Source organism: Bombina bombina, chromosome 4 (assembly GCF_027579735.1).
Source record: "Bombina bombina isolate aBomBom1 chromosome 4, aBomBom1.pri, whole genome shotgun sequence".
In the NCBI taxonomy this organism is placed as follows: domain Eukaryota; kingdom Metazoa; phylum Chordata; class Amphibia; order Anura; family Bombinatoridae; genus Bombina; species Bombina bombina.
The window spans coordinates 763,497,537-763,522,128 of NC_069502.1; the positions used below are offsets into that span (position 1 = coordinate 763,497,537).

Below are 24,592 nucleotides of genomic sequence, written 5' to 3' on the forward strand. Positions count from 1 at the left end.
TCCTGAAGTATCTTCTGACTCAGATGCAACGTGAGACATCTTGCAATATGTAAGAGAAAAAACAACATATAAAGCAAAATTGATCAAATTCCTTAAATGACAGTTTCAGGAATGGGAAAAAATGCCAGTGAACAAGCTTCTAGCAACCAGAAGCAACAAAAGATGAGACTTAAATAAAGTGGAGACAAAATTGACGCCCACATTATTTGGCGCCTAAATGCTATTAGCGCCAAAAATGACGCCACATCCGGAACGCCGACATTCTTGGCGCGAAAAACGTCAAAAATGATGCAACTTCCGGCGACACGTATGACGCCGGAAATAGAAAAAAATTTTGCGCCAAGAAAGTCCGCGCCAAAAATGACGCAATAAAATGAAGCATTTTCAGCCCCCGCGAGCCTAACAGCCCACAGGGAAAAAGTCAAATTTTAAGGTAAGATAAAAAATGATATATTCAAATGCATTATCCCAAATATGAAACTGACTGTCTGAAATAAGGAAATGTTGAACATCCTGAGTCAAGGCAAATAAATGTTTGAATACATATATTTAGAACTTTATAAAAAAGTGCCCAACCATAGCTTTAGAGTGTCACAGAAAATAAGACTTACTTACCCCAGGACACTCATCTACATGTTGTAGAAAGCCAAACCAGTACTGAAACGAAAATCAGCAGAGGTAATGGTATATATAAGAGTATATCGTCGATCTGAAAAGGGAGGTAAGAGATGAATCTCTACGACCGATAACAGAGAACCTATGAAATAGACCCCGTAGAAGGAGATCACTGCATTCAAAATAGGCAATACTCTCCTCACATCCCTCTGACATTCACTGCACGCTGAGAGGAAAACCGGGCTCCAACTTGCTGCGGAGCGCATATCAACGTAGAATCTAGCACAAACTTACTTCACCACCTCCATAGGAGGCAAAGTTTGTAAAACTGAATTGTGGGTGTGGTGAATTGTGGGTGTGGTGAGGTTTGGGAAACTTTGCCCCTCCTGGTAGGAATGTATATCCCATACGTCACTAGCTCATGGACTCTTGCTAATTACATGAAAGAAACAAAGGCAAACTAACAATGTCAGTAAGAACAGATGTCTCAGAAAGTGTGCACATGAAGAAGAAAAAAAAAAAACTATGCACAATTTGATAATTGTATCATTTGTAGTGATTGAGTGACAAATGTGTCATTATGACCTAGTCTAACATAAAAGACGTTACACAGGCTACCCTGCAGGTCAAAATTAATTTTAAGGGACATGAAACCCCAATTTTTTTTTTCATTATTCAGATAGCTCATACATTTTTAAACAACTTTCCAATGTATTTCTGTTATCAATTTTGCTTAATTCTCTTGGTATCTTTTGTTGAAGAAGCAGAAATGCTCGCTAAACACATTTGTAAGCCTATGAAAATGAGCATACAAGATCAGCCACCAATCAGCAGTGTGCTCCAAGCTCCGGAGCCTATCTAGATATGCTTTAAAACAAAGGATACCAAGATAATGAAGAAAATTAGATAACAGAAATAAATTGGAAAGTTGTTTAAAATTGAATGTTCTATCTGAATCATCAAGAAAAAATTTGGGTTTCATGTCCATTTAAATAAAGCCAGGCTGAAGACCATTGTGCAAGCCAAACATACATATAGATGTAAGATCTACAAACCCTGAAAAAACAAAATTTATGCTTACCTGATAAATGTATTTCTTTCCGGGCATGGAGAGTCCATGAAACATTCTAATTACTAGTGGGATATTCACTCCTGGCCAGCAGAAGGAGGCAAAGAGCACCCCAGCAGAGCTGTTAAGTATCACTTCCCTTACCAATAACCCCCAGTCATTCAGCCAAAGGGAAATGGAAAAAGAAGATAACACAATGATATAGAGGTGCCTGAGGACTATACAAAAAAACTGCCGTCTTAAATAGAATAAGGACGGGTCGTGGACTCTCCATGCCCGGAAATAATACATATATCACGTAAGCATAAATTTTGTTTTCTTTCCTATGGCATGGAGAGTTCACAAAACATTCTAATTACTAGTAGGAACCAATACCCAAGCTAGAGGACACAGAATAAATAGGGAGGGAGAACAAGACAGGCAAACCTAAATTGAAGGCACCACTGCTTGAAGAACTTTTCTCCCAAAAGAAGCCTCAGCTGAGGCAAAAGTATCAAATCTGTAGAATTTGGAAAAAGTATGTATGGAGGACCAAGTGGCCGCCTTACAGATTTGCTCCACAGAAGCTTCATTTTTAAAAGTCCGTGAAGAAGAAACAGCTCTAGTGGAATGAGCCGTATTTCTCAGGAGGCTGCTGTCCAGCTGCCTCATTAGTTAAACGGATAACACTTCTCAACCAGAGAGAAAGAGTGGTAGAAGAGGCCTTCTGACCCCTACGCTTACCAGAGAAAACAACAAACAGAGCAGAAGTCTGCAGAAAATCTTTAGTTGCTTGAAGATAAAATTTAAGAGCACACACACAACATCCAAATTATGCAAAAGACTGGGAAGAAGGGTTAGGACAAAAAGAGGCAACAACAATTTCCTGATTAATATTGCGATCCGACACTACCTTAGTGAGAAACCCCAGTTTAGTACGAAGGACCGCATTATTAGCATGAAAAATAAGGTAAGGGGAATCACACTGCAGAGCCGAAGGTTCAGAAACTCTGTGAGCAGAAGAAATAGCAAGAAGAAACAAAACCTTCCAAGATAGTAATTTTATATTAACAGAATACATCGGCTCAAACGGAGCCTGCTGCAAAACCTTAAGAACAAGGTTAAGGCTCTAAGTGGAAGCAAAAGATTTAAACACAGGCCTGATTCTAACCAAGGCCTGAACAAAAGACTGAACATCTGGAAGAACTGCCAGACATTTATGCAGAAGAATAGACAGAGCAGAAATCTGACCCTTCAAAGTACTGACTGACAAACCCTTCTCCAGGCCCTCCTGAAGAAAAGCCAAGATTCGAGAAACCCTTACTTTGTTCCAACAAAAACCCTTTGAATAACACCAATGAAGGTATTTACACTATAGCATAGAATCTATGACTTTCTCAGAGAAGCCACGTCTAGCCAAACTTAGACGTTCAATCTCCAAGCGGTCAGCTTCAGAGAAAATCAGATTTGGATGAAGAAAGGGACCCTGAAGAAGAAAGGTCTTTCCTGAAAGGTAACCTCCACGGCGGAAGAGAGGACATCAGCGCCAGATCCGCGACCAGATCCTGCGAAGCCATGCAGGAGCTATTAGAATCACAGAAGCTCTCTCCTGTTTGCGTTGCTTCCACGAGTTATTGCTGGAATCAAACGGAGAAAACAGGTATGCCAGATTGAAGCTCCAAGGAACCGCTAGAGCATCTACCAGATCGGCTTGAGGATCTCTTGACCTTGAACCGTACTTTGGAAGCTTGGCATTTTGATGAGACGCCATCAGATCCAACTCCAGAACCCCCAACCTGAGAGTTATCATTGTGAAAACCTCTGGGTGGAGAGCCCACTCTACGGGATGAAAAGTCTGCCTGCTCAGAAAATCTGCCTCCCAGTTGTCCACCACTGGTATGTCGATGGCAGAGAGATGGCAATCGTGAGACTCTGCCCACTGCAGAAAGCGAGTCTGTCATGGATACCAGACCGCCAGGGATTACCCCTACCCCCCTACTAACTGGCTAACTCCTTTTAACTTTGGATTTGGCCCTTTCATGGCTTAAGGGATCTCTCAGACTCTTGCTATCTGTTATTTTACTACGTGTACTTTGTCAGGAAAGAGCTGAACCCTGACCAGGAAAACCCTTCTCGGCTGGCCGGGCTCCTGGAACTGTCGGGGGGCTGCATCACCCCGGACACCCGCCTAACCCCTGTCTGGCTGGCCGGGCTCCTGGAACTGCCGGTCGGTCGCATCACCCCAGACACCCGTTAACCTTTACCCCAGGTTGCTCCAGTGGCCCTTTGCCCAAGAGCTCCACTCTTTTAGGGATTAGTAGCCCCTAGGGAGGACCAGAGGTGGGGTGATAACCGGAAGAGAGCTCCCTTGGGAAACGGGGGTTTTGGACACCCCCACATCCATATCTTTACCAGGCTGTAACTTCGGTCAGCAGTAGCGGATCCGTGTGGCATCTGGGGACCGAGGGCTTTCCAATGACACCCTGGAAATGCTGCTGCTCCCCCGGGATCACCCCGAAACAGCAACCTAAGTACTGTGGGTCCTATGGAGGCGCCGGACTGTCTGGAGGGGCGGAAATGGCGTGAGATTTTGGATCAGATAAGGCTCTGAATGTGTATAAAAGCAGTGTGTGTTTAACAATTAAATCAGTTCTCGTTTCACCTGAATACTAGTCTGTCTAGTTCTTTGGGTGGGCTCCTGAATACTAGCCTGTCTAGCTGTTTGGGGGGCCTCGCTATAATCACTATCTTTGCTACATAGTGGCCTGTTCCAGGTATAGGAGGGATCCTTCTGGCAGAGCTACCCAGTCGGGGTAGCCGGTATCCGTCAGGGGTGGGCTACAATCACTTGGCGGCTACACAGCTGCAGTCGGCAGGGAGGAAGCAGGACCCTTTTGGCGGAGCTACCCAGTCGGGGTCGCCGGGGTCCGTCACAGAGTCACCTCCTTCATTGCCAAGTAACTCAGAGTTCCTCTCTGGTGGTTGATGTAGGCCACCGAAGTGATGTTGTCCGAATGAAATCTGATAAATCGGACCAAAGCTAGTTGAGGCCAAGATATTAATGCATAGAAAAATGCTCTCAACTCCAAGATGTTTATTGGAAGAGACGACAACTCTGAAGTCCACAGACCCTGTGCTTTTAAGAAACCCCAAACTGCTCCCCAGCCTAACAGGCTGGCATCCGTGGTCACAATAACCCAGGAAGGCCTCAGGAAGCATGTTTTCCACCAAGACAGATGGTCCTGTGAACTCCACCACAAGAGAGAGACTCTTGTTGGGGAATCCAAATGTATCTTCTGCGAGAAATCTGAATGGTCCCTGTTTCATTGACTGAGCATGCATAGTTGCAGAGGTCTCAGATGGAACCGAGCAAAAGGAATACTGTCCATGGAGGCAACGATCAGTCCAATCACCTCCATGCATTGAGCCACAGATGGACAAATAGCAGACTGGAGAGAGAGGCAAGAAACATGAAGTTTGGATTTTCTGACGTCCGTCAGCCCCAAGAACCTTTGTAAAAATTCTGGGAACTGTAGCAAGGCCAAAAGGAAGGGCAACAAACTGCAAATGTTTGTCCTGAAAGCAAATCTTAGATACTGATAATGATCCCTGTGAATAGGAACATGACGATACGTGTCCTTCAGATCTATGGTCGTCATGAACTGACCCTCTTGGACCAAAGGAAGGATACCATGGATGGTCTCCATCTTGAAGGACGGAACCCTGAGGAATTGGTTGAGACACATTAGGTCCAGAATGTGACGTAAAGTGCCCTCCTTTTTGGGAACTACAAATAGATTTGAATAGAATCTTAGACCCTGTTCCTCTAGAGGAACTGGAACAATCACTCCCAGGGATGATAGGTCCTTTACGTAGTTTAAGAAGGCCTCTCTCTTTATCTGGTTCGCAGATAACCTTGACAGGTGGAATCTGCCCCTGGGAGGACAAGATTTGAATCCTACTCTGTAACCGTAGGATACTATATCTATGGCCCAAGGATCTGGAACATTGCTTATCCAAGCCTGCCGAAAAAAAGAAAGCCTGCCCCCCACTTTATCCACTACAGGATCGGAGGCGACCCCTTCATGTTGATTTAGAATTAACGGAAGGCTTCTTAACTTGCTTTTCCCTATTCCAAGGCTGACTGGACCTCCAAGAAGACTTGGATTGATCCGACTTGGAAGAGGAAGACTTCTGTCCCTTAACTTTACAAACGGAACGAAAATTAGAATTCTGGTGACCCTTAGGTGTATTCTTTTTATCCTGAGGTAGGAAAGAACCCTTTCCACCTGTAATGTCAAAAATTATTTCTGCCAGACTTGGTCCAAACAAGGCTTTACCTTTATAAAGCAGAGATAAAAGCTTGGACTTGGATGTAACATCTGCAGACCAAGATTTTAACCACAGAGCTCTGCGAGCTAAAACAGTAAAACCAGAAATCTTAGCACCCAGCCTAAGAACTTGCATGTTGGCATCACAAATAAAGCTATTGACTAGCTTGAGAGCCTTGATCCTCTGTCTTGGATCTCCTCTATAGTTTCTTCTAGGATAAGATTAGATAAGTCATCGCACCAATAAGATGCTTCCTCCACAACTGTAGCAATACTAGCCACAGGTTGCCACTGTAATCCCTGATTAATGTACATCTTGTTCAAAAAAGCCTCAAGCTTCTTATCCATGGGATCTTTGAAAGAACAACTATCTTCAATAGGTATAGTAGTTCTCTTACCCAGAGTAGAGATAGCTCCCTCTACCTTGGGCATCGTGTGCCACGAATCACGAATAGCATTAGCAACAGGAAACATCTTTTTAAAAACAGGGGACGGGGAAAAAGGAATCCCTGGTTTATCCCATTCCTGAGTTATAATATCTGCCATACGGTCTGGAACTGCAAATACTTCCACAGATGAGGGTACATCATATACCCTATTAAGCTTACTAGAACTCTAGCAACAGATGCGTCGGATTTTTCCAAAGTAGCAAGAACCTCCTTCAAAAGAACTCGAAGGTGTTCTAACTTAAATCTGAAATTAATCTCCTCTGAATCTGAAGAATTGGTCACTACAGTATCAGAATCTGACAATTCCCCCTCAGAAGCCACTGAAGAATATCAGATAACTGAGACAAACTGACTAACGCAGCCTTAGCGGAGTCAGCCTTACTAACATCAATATGTTTAGATTTCCTCTTACGCTTACAAGAAACCTTTGGAAAAGCTGATAAAGCTGCAGAAACAGCAGAAGTAATCTGCGCAGCAGAATCCCCAGGTAAAAAAAAAAACACCCCCAAGAGGCTGAGAGGAACTGCAGAGCACTGCATGTGAAGCTTGGGAAGCTTGAGGGGAAAGCTGAGGCATAGCTTGGATAATACTATCCTGAGAGACAGGAGGCTCAGGGAGAGACATCTTATCTTTAAACATTAAAGTTTTATTTAGACATGAAGAGCAAAACTGTACAGGAGGAATTATCTTAGCCTCCAAACACAATAAGCATTTTTCAAAAGAATCAACTTTAGCATTGGTGTCCATAATAGTGTATCAGTTCCCATCAATTTACAAAAAAATGTAAATGCCAAACAAAAAAAAACAAATTAGGTTTTATTTATGTGAAGCAATAAAACATAAATAAGCCCCTAAAACCCTCAGCTCTGCTGAGGTCTTACCCCTCCAGAAGTTGCTATCCCACTAGCACAGAAAACCGGACACACCCAGTAGCAAAAAAAACCTCCTTGTTACTGGAACAGACCAAATCCACTTGCAACTGTAGACAGAGGAAACTGCAACCTCCACACTCGCTGTGGCAAACTCCGATCTGAACAAAGAAGCTGAAAACCGTAAGTGCCGAGGAGTGGTCACGTGACCACAATTAAAAATTATTTTTATTTTTTAATTTTTTATTTGCGCCAAAAAAAAAAACACGCGAGAACCGACAGCAGCACAGCAAAAGTGATTGGGCCAAATAAACTGAGCTAAAAAGCGATTGCAACAAGTTAAAAATCAAACACTTCATACACTCTCCATCTCTGAGCCCCAATAAAATATGATGCCTCTTTTCACATATAAGCATTGCCCCTAAAACAGATGCAAATGCTTTCCACAAGGATTTAACCCTATAGTGCCGGTACCTTCAAACCTAGAAGGGAAAGCATTTACCTGTGGATCCTGCTCTGTCAGACAGGAGCTGTTTTCTGAGGTGTGGCAGCTTCTCCATTTCTACCAGGTACCTATTGAAAAGAAAGAACAGAGTAACCAACCCTGGCTTTCTATAATAGGGGTAGCAATAATGTTAGAAGTTTAAGCAAAGACCACCTCGCCGTCTTCTAACTGCTAATAGCCACCATTACTCTTACTAAAGAGATTAACATGGACACAGCTAGACCCCAATCCTTGCTTACAAGGAAAAGTACCCATAAAAGGATTTAAAAAAAATCTTCAGACACCATCTTCGCCATCTTCCCATGATCAAGGCAAAGCGAATGACTGGGGTGTATGGGTAAGGGAAGTGATACTTAACAGCTCTGAAGGGGTGCTCTTTGCCTCCTTCTGCTGGCCAGGAGTGAATATCCCACTAGTAATTAGAATGTTTTGTGGACTCTCCATGCCATAGGAAAAAAAAGATGCCTGCTTCCAATTGTGCATGTTATTAGGTTAGATGTGCCAAGTATGCGGTTATGCACACACTATATGTAAAACTAAATTATAACAGTTTGGCAAGGTCTGCTTAGTTATGAGGAAAAGAAAATATTTGAACCCACTTTGAAACTTGGAGATTTAATTGATATATTACCTAAATATAAAATGTTCTGTGTTCGGATTGGCCCAAATTTGAAGCATCAGAGCCTTTGACCCCAAGGAAAGCACATGTAAACAGCCACCGTCTACAAGTTTATCATTAACACTGAAGTCATTTCCAACATTCTTGTCACCATCTGAAAAAAATTAATTAAAAAATTTAAGACAAAAATATATATGCAACAATTGCTTTGTAAAACCACTGAAATGAAAATGAAAAACACCTGAGGTATTTTATAAGATCCTGTGACATCCCAAAAACTTTTAAAGGGACATTGTACAGTGATTTTTTTCTCTCCATTTTAATGTGTTTCCAATAATCCATTTTACCTGCTGAAGTTTATTTTATTATTAACAAATATAATCTTTACCTTTATTTTGCCATTTTTTTTTTTTTTTTATTTTGCCGGTAATATCACCATCTATACTAAAAATTCAAAATACTGGTTTTATAAAAGCTATGTAAACAATAAGGTATAATAAATAAATAAATGCATTCAGATTATGTACACAGCAGTGTATTTAGGATTGTGATTTTACAAATTCTGGTTATGCTTTGAAAGCTTCTGTGTAAGTTTAACAAATTGGGATTTGACTTTCTATATTTCTATGTATATTTTACCAAATTACATTGCACTTTTATTTGATCTATGTAAAAGAAAATTGTCAGCTTCAGAAAGTAGAAGGAACAGGATAGTTTTTACTGTCAGAAAAGTAATGTGTAATAAACTAGAAGCAAATACAAGTTAAATTGTAGTGAAAATATTTCAGTTTAATTTATATTTGTTGCAAACTGAGAATTTATATCAGTGCCAGGTGCTTCACTATTAGAATAATACTGGATTTAATTTATTTTCTCCCATCGAGAATGTTACAGCCTAGTTTATTAATACTTGCTACATCTGAATAAAACATATAATACTTTTCGGAACCCCCCCAAAAAACGTAAAGCAAATGCAAAAACGAAGAAATGTGGATTACTGGGTACCTGTATTCTCTACTCGAACCGAAAAAGATTTACTTCTTTTTTTCATCTTTTTTCCTTTTTCCATCAAATTTTCAGCTTCAGAATTAAGTTCCAACTTAAACCAGAGGCTAAAACTAAAACCCTCTGACATATGGGGCCAACAGTTTTGTCCAACCAGTGGCAAATGAATAGGTGCAATATGCCAAGAAGAAAGCAGATGGTTTATTAAGCTATCAGCACATGCATCCTTGTTTTGTAAAATCTTTGTTCTTCTTAAGAATCCTGTCATTTTAGCACTAGCAATGCTGGACGATTTCTGTGAAACAATGTTTCCAACAACAGGGCTGTGCAGAAGGGGGAATGTGAGGTATTGCAGTGGAATCATGTTGTTGTTCATTTCAACAATATTCAATAATCCCTTCAGCAGCAGATCCTAAAAAATAAAAAAAAGTGCAAAGATAAAAGGATAACAAATTAGAAAGATGCATTACCATGTATAGCCAGTAGCCTATCATAATCTCTAAATAATAATTTCTAAATATTAGAAATAGTGATATTTTATCACCTTTGCAGAAACAGATATATTCAGGCAAAACGTTAAGCAGCATTTATAGCTCCACAGGAATTCAGGCTTTTCTGTTATTTATAAATGTTACTTAAAGTGACAGCAAATCAAAATTAAACATTCATGATTCACATAAAACATGCACTTTTAAATAGGTTTCCAATTCACTTATTATAAAATTGACTTTGTTGTCTTGGTATCCTTTGTTAAAGAGTAAAGCTAGGGAGGCTGAAAGGAGCTTAGGAGCGTGCATGTGTCTTTAGCATTCTATGGAGGTAGTGTTTGCAACTATGTATAAAATGGTTATAAACAATGTTGTAAACCGTGAATCCAGATGGCCAAAGACATGTGCTCGCTCCTGAGATCACCTAGGATTAATTTGTAACAAAAGATACCAAAAGAACTAAGCAAAATTTGTAGCAGGAGTAAATTGTAAAGTCGCTTAAAATGTCTTTACTGTCCCTTTAAGCTATTCAAAGCATCAATTAATTGCATAATTAAAAAAATAATAATATTAGCTAGGTAGTGTTTGCAACTATGTATAAAATGGTTATAAACAATGTTGTAAACCGTGAATCCAGATGGCCAAAGACATGTGCTCGCTCCTGAGATCACCTAGGATTAATTTGTAACAAAAGATACCAAAAGAACTAAGCAAAATTTGTAACAGGAGTAAATTGTAAAGTCGCTTAAAATGTCTTTACTGTCCCTTTAAGCTATTCAAAGCATCAATTAATTGCATAATTAAAAAAATAATAATATTAATAATACTGTCTTAAATTTTAGATTCAATAGGATGGAACTTTTACTAACGGATAAACCTTAGCAAAAGTGGGATTTGAGGCCTACTTTTGTCACCTCCTACAGTAATCAATCACATTTGATTTGTAATATTGTTAGTAAAAATTTGCCAATTTTATTCCCAGACGATGATCTGAAGGAGGTGGTGAAACTAGACTGTAATTTTGTTCCCAAAAGAAATAGAAGAATCAGTAACATTACTTCACCTAAAATGCTGAAGAAGCCTAAAAAGACAAACTAGTTGGTTGGAGGTAAAGGGCCATTTTAGGTGAGGTGCGGGAGCTTGCCGCGTCTGCTCTTATAACACTCATAGTAGGTCTTCTCAATCAAGTGTTACCCATAGAGTTTTTGATTTGCAATACTGCACTCATTGTCGTTCTGAATTTGTAATATATTTAATTAGATGTGGTGCGAGCAATGTACAATATGTAGGTTGCATGACTAGGGAGACCAGGATACACATTAGGGAGAACCTCAATGATGTTGAGCACTGGGTCACCAGTACTGGGGTGGTCAAGCACTTCTAGATGTACATAACAAAAATGTGGTTTCCTTTTCGTGGTTAATTATAGATCTGGTGGTCCACGAGGAGGAAATTGAGTATCTTAAGAGAGAAGCTTTCTGGAATTTTACCCTTACAACACGCAGGCCCCAAAGGTATGAATACAGAAGGTGATATAATCAATTTTTGGCAGTGAGGTAGTTTAGGATGTTTCACTAAGCATCGGCATGAGGCAGGGGTCCTAAAATCTAACCTGTGAAATTAGTGAGCCAACATGGGTTACAACATGTTTCATATATTATGAAAAAAAGTGAAATTTCATGTTCAGCTTTTAGCTAAATTATAATACGTATGTAAAATGTTTAATGTCAGCTAGAGTATTTCTAAATTATTTTTACACACACATTTGGGAACATTTTATTCGGGCTATAACCATATATCTCCTGTCATTGCAATTGGTTCAAAATTACTTTTCTGAGTGAGTAATGAGGCAGTTACAATGTAGAAGTTACTGGATCTCAAATTGATGGTTTAAACGTTTTAACCTTATATCTTTTTATATTTTGTAATTTTGTATTTTTGTATGTGTGATGATTTAGAACTATGTAACCACGAAATGTTTCTGTTGATAATAGAGTGCTTTTATGCACTCTTTATAGTTATTAGGTCTATAGCGTTTGCCAATTTAAATTTCAAACCTCCTTTATGGGGACGAGTGAGCTGCCAGTAGAATATGATCACATGATGTTTAAAGCTATATTGTTAACATGGGCTTTAGTCTATGATTAAGGCCAAAAAGGGCCAAAACACATAAGACCTGCTACGGCTCGCTCGCTCTCTGCTTTGTATGCTTTTAATATGTTTTTACTCTTGTGTTGTGGCATTTAATACATATTGTAATTTTATAGATCTCTTGATTCCACTGGTTTGCTAGATTCAATATCCTACTGAAAAAATTACCAAATCACAACTTGAAAAATTATATATATATATATATATATATATATATATATCGTCTGGGGTTGCTGTGTTCCTTGTTCAGAGAGGAATTGCCTGGTATTTCGGCGCTGGACTGACCGTAATAGGCGGGATCAGACTGATATACTACAGGAAAGTTCTACTCTGTGAAAAGCATTACTGGGCTAAAAAGTTGCACCCAGGTGGTAAATCGCCATAGAACAGGCTAACAATGTTATTGAGCCAGTTGTTCGTTCCTGTGAGTGCACTTCTCTTTGTATGTATTTAGTCTCCCTATGGGAAAAAGGGGCAACCAGACGTGGACTCCTTGCTCAGTGTGCTTAGAGGAATATAGCTACACCTCACTGACGAGGCCCAATGAAGGCCGAAACGATCGTCTGGGGTTGCTGTGTTCCTTGTTCAGAGAGGAATTGCCTGGTATTTCGGCGCTGGACTGACCGTTATAGGCGGGATCAGACTGATATACTACAGGAAAGTTCTACTCTGTGAAAAGCATTACTGGGCTAAAAAGTTGCACCCAGGTGGTAAATCGCCATAGAACAGGCTAACAATGTTATTGAGCCAGTTGTTCGTTCCTGTGAGTGCACTTCTCTTTTTATATATATATATATATATATATATATATATATATATATATATATATATATATATATATAAAAATCGCCTTTCGCCACAGCTGCAAGTTAAAGGCATATGAAACCCAATTTTTTCTTTCATGATTCAGATAGAGCATGCAATTTTAAGCAATTTTCTAATTTACTCCTATTATCAAATTATTTTTAGGAGCCGGTCCATTTTTGGTTCAGCACCTGGATAGTGCTGGATGATTGGTGGTTAAAGGGACACTGTACCCAAAAATTAAATTTCGTGATTCAGATTGAGCATGACATTTTAATCAAATTTCGAATTTAGTCATATTATCAAATTTTCTTCATTCTCTTGGTATCTTTATTTGAAATGCAAGAATGTAAGTTTAGATGCCGGCCCATTTTTGGTGAACAACCTGGGTTGTCCTTGCTGATTGGTGGATAAATTCATCCGCCAATCAAAAACTGCTGAACCAAGAAAAAAAGCTTAGATGCCTTCTTTTTTATATAAAGATAGCAAGAGAACAAAGAAAAATTGATAATAGGAGTAAATTAGAAAGTTGCTTAAAATTGCATGCTCTTTCTGAATTACAAAAGAAAAAATTTGGGTTCAGTGTCCCTTTAAGCTAACATTCCTGCTTTTCAAACAAAGATATCCGTACGTCCATACATCATCTATCTATCTATCGAGATATATTGATATAAATATCTTATATAATATACTTACAACTGGGAATTTATTTTCCAAAAAATATCTGAGGAAGAGTGCTAATTCATCTGAACAGGTTCTGTAGCTCATTAGGGTCACCAACAGGGTGATCAGCACTTCATGACATTCTGTAAGAATACACTTCATTAGTCATTTTCAGTATTAGTTGTATTTCCTAAACAATAACAAAATTAATAGAAAAATGTCCTAAACTGTAATTGTAATTTAACCTTAAACACTTTAAATTGTTTCTCTCCAGTTTAAAGGGACAGCAAATTAGAAATTTCACATTGAAAGTGTATTGCAAATTTATACACATACATATGTGTGTATATATATATATATATATATATATATATATATATATATATATATATATATATATATATATATATATATATTTATATTTATAAACACACATTCCTAGGCTACAATACTTTTTACCTAAAACTACACATTCTCATTCAACTTAAAAACATCCAACCCAGCTCTGTTTAATTTTATTGATTCACTCTAATAGCAACCACATCCTATAAACCCATGATCTACTACACTTTACATATTCTCATTTGACAACACTTACACTTCCATAGCCTCTAACACGTGTCTGCACCTTTGTAACCTTGAGAGCTTTTCCCCTCGGTATACTTTGTATAAACATGCACTTACTTTTGCACAGGGGCAGGGTTCTTTACTCCTTCTGCATAAATTCAATTTATACATAATAATAACGAAAAATCATAAACAAAAATGTATTTAGTAATTGTATACGTAAATACAGTGGCGTAATGTGGCTTATCAGCGCCCAGGGCAAGGCAATAATTGTGCCCCCCTAACCCATTAGCACTGACTGAGTCTCTTCCACCAGTACAGTAGGGATTGGCAAATTTGCTTTGAATCTAGGAGCCAGCTCAACAACTTAGGAGACAGTTTTAAAACAAAAAAAGCTTTATTTTTAACAACAAAAATATATACTATATAGAATTGTAAACTCTACCTTCATCCTTAAAAATTAGGACTCAATTTTGGTTGCAGGCAGCCATTACTATATTATATACATTATAGAACTTAACAATTACATTTTTTTGGTTCAATATTTAAACATGGGATTTCATTTTTAAAATACATCTGAGCCAGCATTCCAGAGTGTGAGAGTGATCGCTTTAAAGTGAAAGCCGGTTATTTTATTTCAAATTCATTTTTAACCTGGGTAAAATAAAACATCCAAGATGTAGATAAGTGAAAACTGGTTATTTTATTCCAAATTCATTTTTAACCTGGGTAAAACATACAAGATGTAGATCATCTACATCTTGTATGTTTTTAACCAGGTTAAAAATTAATTTGAAATAAAATAACCGGCTTTCACTTTAAAGCAGCATAGATCACTCTCACACTCTGGCATGCTCGCTGGCTCAGACCATGGGTCCTTTGGAAGTTGGAACTTGGCTGGCTGGCTCTGGGACGTTACCTGGGTAATGGTAGAGGCTAAGCTGCATTTTGCGCGCGTTGCTATTTCCAATCCCCATTCCCCAGGGCCCAGGCAAAAACAGCAACAGGGGTTATAATAATTGAATTATAATTCTGGCTGGCAGCGGCACTGGTGGTCTGGTCCTGATACGGACCCAGTGATGAGTTTGGTAATTTCGGTTGACACTACTTACCTTATCGTTGCGGGCGCGGCGTGCTAGTCAGTCTGACTCCACTCTGGCTCTGCTGCTCTTACTTCTTCTTCCCTCCTGACATGCGCGCTGGGAGTGGACCGTGCTAACTAGTGACGTAAACGCTAGTCTAGCAGCAGGTAACGGTCGGATAGGATTACACTCATAAATTATGATAATTAAATCATTACACAGCACGTCTTGACAGTTCACTTGAGAGACAGAACGGCTGGGTGCAGGCGCCTGTCAGATTTTTTAGCCTCCCTGTAGCGCCGCTGGGAGTGGGACTGTGACTGTCTACTGTCTTGAGATGGTGGGGACTGGGGAGGCTGGGAGCCAACCATTTTGCGCCCCTCAGAATTATACGCCCGGGGCAACCGCCCCTGTGCCCCCCCCCACGCTACGCCACTGTGTAAATACCTGTATTCCGTGAATACCAGCATACATACAACATATTATAAAAAAATTAATATAACTGCTAACCTTGCAAATCCGGGTCATTGCTTGCCATAATGTTTTGAAATCCCAGCAATAAAGTCTTTATTGTTCCCTAAAAGTAAAAGAAAATAAGTGAGAAACATTTCTCTTCAAGTTTCTCCATCTTAAAAATTACAGTATATAGTGATACTCTTAAGAAAGGGTACTCAGTCTACAACTCAATTGAAAATGATTACCTCTCTCAGTAATAGGTTTATCAGCTATAATACATTTAATCTATGGCACTGGTTTTCAAACATGTCCACAGGCCTAAATGCAAGTTTGTAAAAAGCACTGAGATAAGGGGGCATAGATACAAGGTAATCACAGAGGTAAAAAGTATATTAACATAACCGTGTTGTTTATGTAAAACTGGGGAATGAGTAATAAAGGGATTATCTGTCTTCTTCAAGCAGGCTGTCCCTTTAAAGTCATATATGCACATAAAATTACTATATAGAATTACATTATCACTCCCCAAGACCCTTAACCAGCTACCTAATAATGGACAGCTACAGTTTCTGAAAATTTGAACCATGTACAGGTTAAAAAAAACCAAAAAACTATTTCCAAACTGTTTTGGATTGGAAAAGGTTTAGATTTTAGAATATTTGTATATTTGAATCTGTAAAATGGGAAGGAGAGGGGATGGGACCAAGTGTAAAAAAACAATACATTTATTTATTTACATGTCATAATACCGCTCATACATGCAACTTAAAGGTAATTTTATATCATTTGTAACACTTTTTTATATATAGTACAATCAGGGCAACAGTACAGAAAGGTAATGGTTGTTGTTTTACATAAATACAAACTATCTTTTGCATTTTAGAACACAAAAACCAAACCAAAAGACACAGGCAGAGAAAATGATGACGTACTAGTCATTTTTTTAAATATTATTATTAAAAAATATTAATGAAAGTCTAGATTTATAAATAATTCTGGAACCTCCAATCAAACGGAAGAGAAACTTGGATTCCATGAAACATCAATTTGTGATAAAGAGATCTAAAGTATGAGATGTAACAAAACCCAAGGTATAGTACCAGAGACCATGGTTTGCAAACTTCCTTACAAATTGCAATGTATTTGGTTAGAGGATATGTTAAACAGAATGCAAAATGTTAACGGCATGTTACATAGGGTCGCCACTTCAGCCATGTTTTCCTGGTCACTTATGTGCTATGCATCCTGCAGGGTAAGCAGGAAGGAATTGTCCAGAGTCATAATACATGTTCTGCCCTGCTTACCCTGCAGCATGTGTAACTCATAAGTGTCCAGGAAAACATGGCTGAGGTAGCAACCCTAAAGTCACCTGAATTAATAATTACACACCTGTTGTATTAGCAGCATTGCATTTTTCTCCTTTGCCTTCATTATTTCTAAGAAACTATGAAACACATGGGTAACCAGGCTTAAATTGTTGTGTTCACTTGAAAGCAAATTTAACTCTAGTGTACAGATTTCAGGATAAAGCAAATCTCCATTTCTGCTCATCTCTACTTGGTCACTGGAATTCACAAATTCTCCTGCCTCTGTTTTAATTTCTGAAATAAAATAAAACAAGCTTCAGATGAATGATGTTCACAAAAAACATAATTTATGCTTACCAGATAAATTCCTTTCCTTCCTGGCAGGGAGAGTCCACAGCTTAATTCCTTACTGTTGGGAAATACAACACCTGGCAACCAGGAGGAGGCAAAGACACCCCAGCCAAAGGCTTAAATATCCCTCCCACTCCCTGCCGAGGGAACAAGGAAAAGTAGGAGAAACATCAGGGTATAAAGGTGCCAGAAGAAATAATATAAAAAGGGAGCTGCCCAACAAAAATAAATTATGGACAGAGTCATGGACTTTCCCTGCCAGGAAGGAAAGGAGTAAGTATAAATTATGGAGGTTGTATATCAAAAAGCGCCTAACTAGAGGCTATGGGAAATGGGCTTAGATAAAATCGGATATGTCTGAATTTCAGATGTGAACAATTCTCATATATATTAGAATATATTCAGGAATACTGAGTTTTAGCAGTATACAGATAAACAAATTTATTTCCTCATACAATTAATTAAAACATGTAATTAAAACATACAGTTAAAAACATGGATCCATGTAAAAAGCATACAATTATAATAAATGACAATCTTGATTTGAATTAAAAACACAATGCTGACATAAAAGTTTCTAAACCATTCTCATAAAAATTCTTATAAAAATTCTTAAAACATAAGGTTTGAGTGTGGTTTGCTGTAGTAACTAACCGGTTAAGGTGATTTGATATTCCAAAAAAAAAAAAAGAAAGAAAAAAGTCTCTAGTCTCTTATTTGGTGTGTCTTCTTCAGTAAAACGTGAAACAAATTGTTAAGTGTTAGAACAGTGATGATAAAAATGTGTGATAAAGATTTTCAAAAAATTGGGTAAAATCAAAAATCAAAACTCGAAAAGCAAAAATAGAAATAGAAATAAAATTCTTCCGTGTTTTAAGTCCAAAGTTGTGGTTTTGGTGATTGTGAAATACCAAATTTGTGAACAAATAGGTGAAAAAAATATAGATAATAAATTAAATCCAAATCCTTATCCAATAATTGTTCTGTAATTAAAGTGTAGAAAATAATAACTGGTGTGAATCCTCCTTCTCCTTAACAGATGGTTTGTTGTTGGTGTATTGTTTTTAAGGTGTTCGGTCTGTGATAAAAGACTCTATCCTTATAAAACCTGCAAACAACAAAATAACATAGTGCAATAATGCTACAAATGTAATGGAAATAATGAAAAGTTGCTCACCAATTTCTGTCAACGCGTTTCGGCCTCTCAGTTAGGCCTTTCTCAAGACTATAATTTCTGGTGAGTTATGGTGGCTATTTAAAGTGCTTTGTACCAATCAGAGGGTCGTAAATTTGGCGCCATTAAAACGCTATCCTAGCATGACCCGGAAGTGGTAGTTCTACCTCTCTTTCCGTTTTCACTAAGTCCCCTTACCTTGTTACAGATCTCTGTAACAAGGTAACCTCCATTGAGGAGATGAGGACATCCCCACCAGATCCACAAACCACGTCCTTCACGGCCACGATGTAGCAATCAGAATCACTGGTGCTCGCTCCTGCTTGATGCGGGCCAACACAAGGGAGAAGCGGTAATGGAGGAAAAAGATATGTGAGTCTTAACCTCCATGGCACTGCTAGGGCATCTATAAGTTCCGCCTGAGGATCCCTCGACCTCGACCCGTACCTGGGTAGCTTGGTATTGAGGCGGGATGCCATGAGATCTATCTCCGGCGTCCCCCATTTGGTGCATATCTGTGCAAACACCTTGGGGAGGAGAGACCATTCCCTGGGTGAAAAGACTCCCTGCTGAGGAAGTCCACTTCCCAGTTGTCCACACAAGGAATGTGGATCGCAGACAGTGTACAGCTGTGAGTCTCCACCCACTCTAGCATCTGAGATACTTCTCTCATCACCAAGGGACTTCTCGTTCCACCCTGATGGTTGATGTAGGCAACCGAAGTTATATTGTCTTCTATTATTGTAATCTGATAAACTGGGACAAACCCAGAAGGGGCCAAGCCTTCAGAGAATTGAAGATTGGCTGGAGTTCCAATATATTGATCGAAAGGGAGGACTCCTCCTGAGTCCACAACCCTTGTGCCTTCTTGGTACCCCAAATGGCTCCCCAGCCGGAAAGGCTTGCGTCCATAGTCACAATCTCCCAGGACGGTCTCAAGAAGCACATGCCTTGGGACAGATGATCTGGACAGAACCACCAAGAGAGCGAGTCTCTCAACAGGTTGTCCAGCACAATCTGTTGAGACAGATCCGAATGGCTGCCATTCCATTTTCTCAGCATGCATAGTTGTAAGGGTGTGAGATGGAATCTGGCAAAGGGAATGATGTCCATACAGAACACCATGAGTCCAATCACCTCCATACACTGGGCCACTGAGGGTCTCAAGCAGGCCTGAAGGGCAAGACATGCAGTAGTTAGCTTGCAACGTCTCAGATCTGTGAGAAATATTCTCATGGATCTGGAGTCTATTATTGTCCCCAGGTAATTCACCCTGGTATTTGGAGTAAGAGAACTCTTTTCCAAGTTTATCTTCCATCCATGTGATCGAAGAAGACTGAGAAGGGACTCTGAGTGTTCTCCCGCTATACGAAAATATGTTGACTGTACCAAGATATCGTCCAGGTAAAGCGCTACCTACAATACCTTGTGTTCTTGCAACGGCTAGAAGAGCCCCCAGAACCTTCGTAAATATCCTTGAAGCAGTAGCTTGGCCAAACGGAAGAGCTATGAACTGGAAGCGCTGGTCCAGAAAAGCAAACCTCAGGAACTGAAAATGTTCCCTGTGTATCGGAACGTGAAGGTATGCATCCTTCAGGTCTGTGGTGGTCATAAACTGTCCTTCCTGAACTAGAGGAAGAATTGACTGTATTGTCTCTATCTTGAAAGAGGGAACACTCAGAAACTTGTTTAGACACTTTAAGTCCTTTTTTGGAACCACAAAAAGGTTTGAATAAAACCCCAAACCTCTTTCTGCTGTAGGTACCGGGACAATTACTCCTAGAGAAGAGAGATCCCGTATGTAACCTAAAAAGGTAGTGATTTTTTTCTGGTCTTGTAGACCATCTAGAGCGTAGGAATCTGCCCCTGGGCGGATGAGATTTGAATACTATCCGGTATCCCTTGGATACAACCTCCAGGATCCAAAACATCCTGGAGCCAAGCTTCTGAAAAAATAGACAATGTGCCCTCTACTCGATCCCATCCCAGATCGGGGTCCACCCCTTCATGAAGATTTGTTCTCGGTAGGCTTCTAAGTCTGTTTAAACTGAGCCAGCTTCAAAGTACTCTTGGGCTGCTCGGGCTTTGATGAGGATTGCCGTCGTCGTGATTTGTCAGAATGAAAGGAACGAAAAATAGACAATTGCTGTCCCTTAGACCTATTCTTCTTATTCTGCGGTAGGAAGGCACCTTTCCCTCTGGAAACCATAGAAATAATGGAGTCCAGCCCTGGACCGAATAAAATCTTCCCCTTGAAAGGAAGAGAAAGAAGTCTGGATTTAGAAGTCATATCCGCAGACCAAGACTTCAACCAGAGAGCCCGGCGGGATAGGACTGCAAAGCCAGAAACCTTTGCATTTAGGAGAATGATCTGCATATTTGCATCACAGATGAAGGAGTTAGCAATTCTCAGAGCTTTAATTCTCTCCTAAATATCCTTGCGGGGAGTTTCCACCTCAATGAGCTCAGACAGAGTGTTGCACCAGTAGGTAGCTGCTCCAGCAACCACGGCTACAGCTGCCGCTGGTTGAAATAAAAACCCTGTATGTTGAAACATCTTCCTCAGAAAAGTTTCCATTTTCTTATCCATAGGCTCTCTATAAGAAGAATTATCCTCCAGAGAGATAGCACCATCCACCTTAGGGATGGAGCCCCACAATTCCAATTGAGAGTCAAGGACCAGGAATAATTTTTTAAAAGTAGACTAGGGGAAAAAAGAAGTTCCTATTCTTTCCCATTCGTTACTAATAATGTTTGCCATTTTGACGGGCACAGGAAAAGTCAGAGGGACCTTCGTGTATTCATAAACCCTGTCTAATTTAGGTATCTTAGGTTCCTCAGGTAGTTTAGCCTCTGGAACCTCTAGCGCAGACAGAACCTCCTTTAATAAAAAACGCAGATGCTCAATTTTAAATCTAAAAGGAGGGTTCCTCCGCTGAAGGAGGTTTAGAAACTAAAGTTTCCGACTCAGAAAGTTCACCCTCTGAAACTACAGAGGTTAACTCATCCTTGGATTTCTGGGACATAGTAGCTAAATCCGACAAATATTTAGATAACTCTGGGTCAGGAGAACTATGTTTAACATCTCTCTTACGTTTGCTAGAGGGAGGTAAGGCAGTCAGGGCTGCAGACACCGCCGATTGTAACTGCGCAGTGAAGTCTGCAGGAAAAAAGCTCCCTCCTGATGGAGGATTAGTTGAGCCGCGGGGAACTGCATGTGGAGCGGGTAGCGTAGAAAGGGTAGTAATCTCTCGGGACATAGATTCCTGAGAGGTAGACGGCTCAGAAGGGCTAATAGCGCTATGAGTATTAACAGGTTGGTCTTCCTTCTTAGATTTCAGACCAGTGCTTAGGCAAATGGAACAAAATTGAGCAGGCGGGCAAACCACTGCCTCCTCACAATATAAACGGGAATTATTGATCAGTACAGAAGGAGAGGAACCTTATAATGTACTATCAGAGTCCTCCATAGCTAAGTATATATCTACAGAAGGCAAACAAAAAACGCTTTTATTCAAAAAACGTCAGCTTTATAATCCCAATGGCTGGGGCACTCACCACCTCCTAGACCCAGACAGCCAACAGTAAAAACGCTCTCCTTAGGGTTGATGTCCGCAGCAGGATCGTAGGAAAATGAAAAGACTGCACCCGGTCACGTGGTGCGTAGGACAGGACTTCCCCTGCTATGAAAAAGGCGCTGAGCTATTATGAGCTGCGCAACACTCAAAAACGAAAGTGAAACCTGTTTGTTCCAAGACAAAAGCACACAGTCTATGAGCCCAAAAAAACCTCTCACATTAAAGCAGTTAAAAAATAACACCTAGCTGTTCAAATAATCTCCTTGAAGGAGATATTAACCCTTGATCCTAACGAGGCATAAAGGAGCCACACTGTGACCCTGTATAGCAAAAGTGTATATATAATATTCACTTTAATAATTACCCTCTCTAGGAGGATCCATGCTGAGGAACAGGCAAAGCCTCTCAAGTGTGACAGTCATGCAACTACGCACTGACATGGACTCGAGTGTGTAACAGCAAGCAGTGAAACTCGTCAACACTGATTGCTCAGGAGCTGTTAGGCGACAGTCTGGATGGGTTCGCAAAAAAAACTTTCCCTATATCTCCAGACTCTAACTTTCATCAATACTTTCACTGAGAGGTTGATATGATTACTTAAAACTCAAGTCCTTTCTTAAAGGGAACATACCCATTACAGGACTATCCAAAATCTTCTGACACTTCTCTGCCACCTTCTATAGTGACAAAAGGCAAAGAATGACTGGGGTAATGAGGAAGTGGGAGAGATATTTAAGCCATTGGCTGGGGTGTCTTTGCCTCCTCCTGGTGACCAGGTGTTGTATTTCCCAACAGTAAGGAATGAAGTAGTGGACTCTCCCTGCCTTATGGAAGGAATTTTTTTTTAAAAAACAATTCAAGTAAAATATGGTATTTATAGTTATTGTTTCCTATGGAAATACAAGACTCAATATCATATTTTAAGCAAGTTACATAACTAGTTAAATTTAGCTCAGGGTCAGGGATAACAAATTACATTTAAGTGCACGTTGCAACTCAGACATTCAGTTATCGCTTCTTATGTCAATTATTTTATTTAAAGGGATAGGAAAGTCAAAAACTTGTATGATTTAGATAGAGTGTGTTATTTTAAGACACTTATAAATTAATTTGTATTTTCAAATTTACTTTGTTCTCTTGGTATCCATTGTTATGTACATATCCTACAGATGTGGGAGCTAGCTGGCGATTGGTTCCTGCACACATTTTTCTCTTGTGATTGGCTGACTAGATGTGTTCAGCTAGCTCTTAGTAGTGCATTGCTGCTCCTTCAGCAAAGAATATCAAGAAAATGAAGCAGATTTGATAAAAGAAGTAAATTGGAAAATTGTATGTTATATCTGAATTATGAATGGCAAAAAAAATGGGTTCCATGTCCCTTTAAAGAATGTTATGGTTTACTTATAGACTGTTGATTTTATAACTACTTAAAATGGCAACATGCCCCACATAACTGGAGAAGGGACATAGCTGAAAATATTTCCTGAATAAAAAAGTTGTGAATTACTTGTTGGGTGGTTTCTATAGCAGATCTACTGACTTCCAAACAGTGACAGTCCTGTTAAAGAAATATAAAAAAGTGCAAAAAGGAAATGTTCTAATATGTTAGAGCATTTTATTAACACACAATTGCTTACATATAACTGTGTTTTTACCCCTGCAAAAAGAACACATAGTTAAATTCAGCTTAAGAGCACTGATGCACTACTATGAGCTAGCTGAACACATCTAGTAAGCCAAAGACAAGAGACATGTGTGTAGCTACCAAGCACCTGCTAGCTCCCAGTAGTGTATTGCTACTGCTGAGGATATGTACATATGTTTTTCCAAAAACAATATCAAGACATCAATGAACATTTGATAAGTGAAATTAAATTAAAAAACAAGTGTTTGCATGCTTTATATGAATCATGAAAGTTTAATTTTGACTTTCTTATCCCTTTAATGGTGCAGCTTAGAATGGGGAAAACATAATTTATGTAAGAACTTACCTGATAAATTCATTTCTTTCATATTAGCAAGAGTCCATGAGCTAGTGATGTATGGGATATACATTCCTACCAGGAGGGGCAAAGTTTCCCAAACCTTAAAATGCCTATAAATACACCCCTCACCACACCCATAATTCAGTTTAACGAATAGCCAAGAAGTGGGGTGATAAGAAAGGAGCGAAAGCATCAAAAATAAGGAATTGGAATAATTGTGCTTTATACAAAAAAATCATAACCACCACAAAAAGGGTGGGTGTCATGGACTCTTGCTAATATGAAAGAAATGAATTTATCAGGTAAGTTCTTACATAAATTATGTTTTCTTTCATGTAATTAGCAAGAGTCCATGAGCTAGTGACGTATGGGATAGCAGATACCCAAGATGTGGAACTTCCACGCAAGAGTCACTAGAGAGGGAGGGATAAAATAAAGACAGCCAATTCCGCTGAAAAAATAATCCACAACCCAAATCAAAAAGTTTTAATCTTATAATGAAAAAAACTGAAATCATAAGCAGAAGAATCAAACTGAAACGGCTG

The 24,592-nt window shown here is 39.3% G+C and overlaps 1 protein-coding gene across 2 annotated transcripts in view; it reads right to left on the reverse strand.

Annotated features, from left to right (window-relative positions):
- LYST (lysosomal trafficking regulator) overlaps nucleotides 1-24,592 on the reverse strand; it is a 606,044-nt gene that overhangs the window by 308,806 nt on the left and 272,646 nt on the right. For both annotated transcript variants that reach the window (XM_053711082.1, XM_053711081.1), the window contains exons 8-12: nucleotides 17,042-17,253; nucleotides 15,707-15,773; nucleotides 13,581-13,690; nucleotides 9,442-9,853; nucleotides 8,449-8,590 (exon numbers count right to left, since the gene is read on the reverse strand). In XM_053711082.1, coding sequence (XP_053567057.1) covers nucleotides 8,449-8,590; nucleotides 9,442-9,853; nucleotides 13,581-13,690; nucleotides 15,707-15,773; nucleotides 17,042-17,253 — 943 coding nt within the window. The remainder of the gene's footprint in view (nucleotides 1-8,448; nucleotides 8,591-9,441; nucleotides 9,854-13,580; nucleotides 13,691-15,706; nucleotides 15,774-17,041; nucleotides 17,254-24,592) is intronic.